The sequence below is a fragment of the Fulmarus glacialis genome, unplaced genomic scaffold (assembly GCF_000690835.1).
Source record: "Fulmarus glacialis isolate BGI_N327 unplaced genomic scaffold, ASM69083v1 scaffold13255, whole genome shotgun sequence".
Classification (NCBI taxonomy): domain Eukaryota; kingdom Metazoa; phylum Chordata; class Aves; order Procellariiformes; family Procellariidae; genus Fulmarus; species Fulmarus glacialis.
Window position 1 is genome coordinate 9,137 of NW_009211241.1, and position 3,452 is coordinate 12,588.

At 43.4% G+C, this 3,452-nt stretch overlaps 1 protein-coding gene across 1 annotated transcript in view; it reads right to left on the reverse strand.

Annotated features, from left to right (window-relative positions):
* Positions 1-279: 279 nt before the first annotated feature.
* Positions 280-3,452, reverse strand: part of RCHY1 (ring finger and CHY zinc finger domain containing 1, E3 ubiquitin protein ligase) — a gene marked incomplete at its 5' end in the record, with an annotated part of 3,396 nt that continues 223 nt past the window's right edge. The window contains 5 exons of the mRNA XM_009577479.1: positions 280-408; positions 1,402-1,522; positions 1,799-1,825; positions 2,815-2,873; positions 2,975-3,019. Of these exons, the coding sequence (XP_009575774.1) occupies positions 280-408; positions 1,402-1,522; positions 1,799-1,825; positions 2,815-2,873; positions 2,975-3,019 (381 nt within the window). The remainder of the gene's footprint in view (positions 409-1,401; positions 1,523-1,798; positions 1,826-2,814; positions 2,874-2,974; positions 3,020-3,452) is intronic.

Here is a 3,452-nt window from a genome sequence, read left to right on the forward strand (position 1 = left end):
GGTGCCATTCTCTCCACAAACTAACCTTCATCCGGCATCACACTGCTCGATGGGGAATTTCCTGAAGGGCCTGACTGCGCTGTGCCCTGGTACTAGGGAGGGGGGGCACAATTAGCGTAACTCCTTTGCACCAGCATTAATTAAATCTTGTAACCATTTCTCTGGTGCCGTGACAACTTGGAATAAATTTTTATTGACAAATGTGGGGTTTTTTTTAAATAGTCAGTCTCTTCCACGGCAGAGTCTTCCTCGTCCAGCCGAATGCAGAGCGTATCTTGGTCACTGCTCCTCCAAAGACAGCCGGCATCTTCCATCTTGGGCAGTATTGTACGACTCACAGTTTTTGCACTTCATGCCTAGGAGATGGAACTGCACTGTAGACCGGGCATTGCAGTCATTGCAAAGGATCTACACACACAGAAAAGAGAGAGAGAGAGGCTTTAGCCTCAGCAGGACACTCAACAATGTATTACAACCAAGCTTCTAGCGACCACAGAACTGGTTGCCATCAGAGGGCAAAGCAGAAAGTATCTTCCTTTTAAAGACAGCAGGGCTGGTTTAACTTTTCCATTTGTAACTACTCAGATCACACTGTATAATCACAGAGAATTTACTTTTAGTATGGCAAGGTGACTCCTTGCATAAGTCAGGGATAGACAGACTTTGGCTTCTTCTCTTGATGTGGAAAACCACCAGAGAAACCTTCAAGTGAAAATGAGAGCAGGTTAACAGCAGCTAGCAACATTAGCCAGCCTGCTGCGTGCGACAAGCAAGTGAGCGTTCTTCTCAAAATAGGCGGCAAAGAGATTTTTTCAGATATCCTGACTCCAAGAGTTGGTAAGATGGGTTGTCTAAACCCATAAGAGATGCAACTAAAGCAATAATGACCAGTGCCATTTAATTCAGTGTTACCTGCAAACGGCGACCAGTTTCACAGTTCTGAGTTATCACAACGAAACAGAAAGAAAACAGAAGAAATCTCTATGTGCTAGTCTTGCACAAATCAATAGCTGAATATTTTCGCTATTGGTCTGGAACATGAAGCTCCAAGCCGTTAAAAACCAAAAGTTCCTGCTTTTTGCTATGACAGCAGCTAACACTACTGGAGAAAGCAAGGTACTTCCAAACACCAGGCCATTTCTCTGCTGTGTGATACTACAACACTAAAAGGTTGTGGTTTTGGGGTTGGGGTTTTTTTGGAGCACAGGTGGGGTGCTTTTTTTCGTGTATATAAACCCAGTAGATGATTACTGTAAGCCTACACACGACATTTCTTCATCGTTCCCTAACCCTCAGGTTGACTGCTGATCCAGGGCGAGTTCCTAGTGCCCCCTACTGCCAGTAATGCCAAGGCACAGAAGTGCCAAGAACAGAGACACCGGTGCAAGTCTCATCTCTTACCTCCACCATCATGTTCTGATACTCTGTGGGCATAGGAGTCTGCGCTACTTCGTCATCCAGCTGACGCCAGTACCTTGTCATATCTAAAGCCGAGTGCATGCACAAAGGACACCTGTAACCTCTGGCAGAAAGGAAAAAAAAAGTCTGAATCAGAAAATGGAGTGGGGCCATGAAACCAGTCCACCCAAACGGACAGGTTTCATATCATACCGGTGAAAGAGAAACACCACGAATCAAGAAGTTCTTGCAAACAGAATTGGAAATTAAAAGCCCCTTATCCCTTTAAGAGTTGGCCTTAAGTTATTTAGTACAGGATTGGCATCATGATCTTTGCCTCTTGAAGTAATCTACTTGGACTGCAACAATATTAAGAGAAGAGATGTTCAGAAATACTTACTCCTTTAGCATGTCCTCGTAACATGTTCTGCAAAGAGAACACAACCAGAAGTTCAGTAAGAAGAATGCAATTACTGATTGGTAATACATTTGGACTGAACAAAGGAAAAGGCACACAGGTATCCCCAAACCAGAAGTTAAAAAATATCCTGAGTCCAAGCGAGAAGAAAGCTTCCCAGCAAAATCACCAGGCACCTAGGTAAAAATCCGGAGAGAAAGCACATCCGATTCCATTCTAAGGTCTTCTAACCCAACACGAGGGAACAGAGTCAACACTATGACAAGGATTGCGTGGTTCAAGTTTGCTGAAAAAATGGAGTGTGATGCATCACAAGGTAAGTTTAAGATGGACAGGAACTGAAGGAAGATTCGGTCTGGACAGACCTATGTCAAACATAGAAGCCATTCACTTAGCGCACAGAGACAACGAGGGGAAAAACAAGCGAGCCAACGGAGTAACAAAAACATGCGTCTGTAACACAAGACAGAAAGAAGAAAGAAAAATGGAAGGGAAACACGTGGTAATTATTCCTCCCAAGGCACCCAATGCTATATATCACATCACTTCAAAATCCCAATAGAGCCGGCAGTTTTTGTAGTGCAACAGAGCACTCCATTGTCTTGGGGGGCTGTCTTAAGGAAGGAATCTAAAACTTAACCGAAGAGCTGCCACCAACCTCTTAAAACCATTGTGCAACTGCTTTCTGCACCAAGGAGGGACTTCCCTACAGGATTCTTGAAATTTAAGTAGTAACAGAAGGAAATTCAGCATGGGAAAATTTAAAATAAACAGCACACAGGTCCTTCCACCACCGCCAAAATTTACTGCAGAAGGAAGACAATCTTTCTAAACAAAGTATTTCCTGATGAAACAGAGACTATCCCCTGCTGTGTGAGTCCCTTGGAAACCAGCTGTAAGCAGCTGATACAAACTAATCAGGCCTGTAGCGCCACCGAATAAACGCCACACGCAGTGCAGCAGCTATTCCCCCTTCTCAAGTATCTGCAATGCTTTACCTGTGAAGAAGGTGACCACACGGCAGAACGTGAGCTCCAACACGAGATGTGTGAATATCCTGTTTCAAGGCAAGTAACAGACAAGAGACAAGAAAATTAATTCAAACACGTCAAAAATACAGCCACACACAAATCCAAAAGATGAAAAGAAGTAGCTCACCTCCAAACATATCGGACAGTCCTGCCTGGAGACATTTTCAATACACTTTCCAAAGACACACACAAAAAAAAGTTATTATACTGCATGGATATCTGCATTTTTCTAAAATCTAAAATTCCTTCAGAAAAGTAAGAAAAGATGTATGAAACGTTACTGTTTGCATTTAGGTTTGAAGTTCTGAGAATTAACAGGTGGCTTAGCATATTAATAAAAAACATAAGTATACATAAGAAAAGAGCTTCCAGAACTCCCGCAGCAGCAGCAAGCGGCCTAGCTTTTCCTATACTGCAGCAGGAACAGAAGCTCTAACTTACACGCTGTCAGATCTGCAATCAACAGCTCCTTTTAAAAGAAGGGAAGGAGACCAAGAGATTTATTTCCTATAGCTTCAACTGCTAGAGAAGCCAGCCCTAAATGCTGTTAGGGCTGTGCAGCCCTAAGAAACAGCCTAAGTGCTGTTAGGTGCACTTAGAGAACC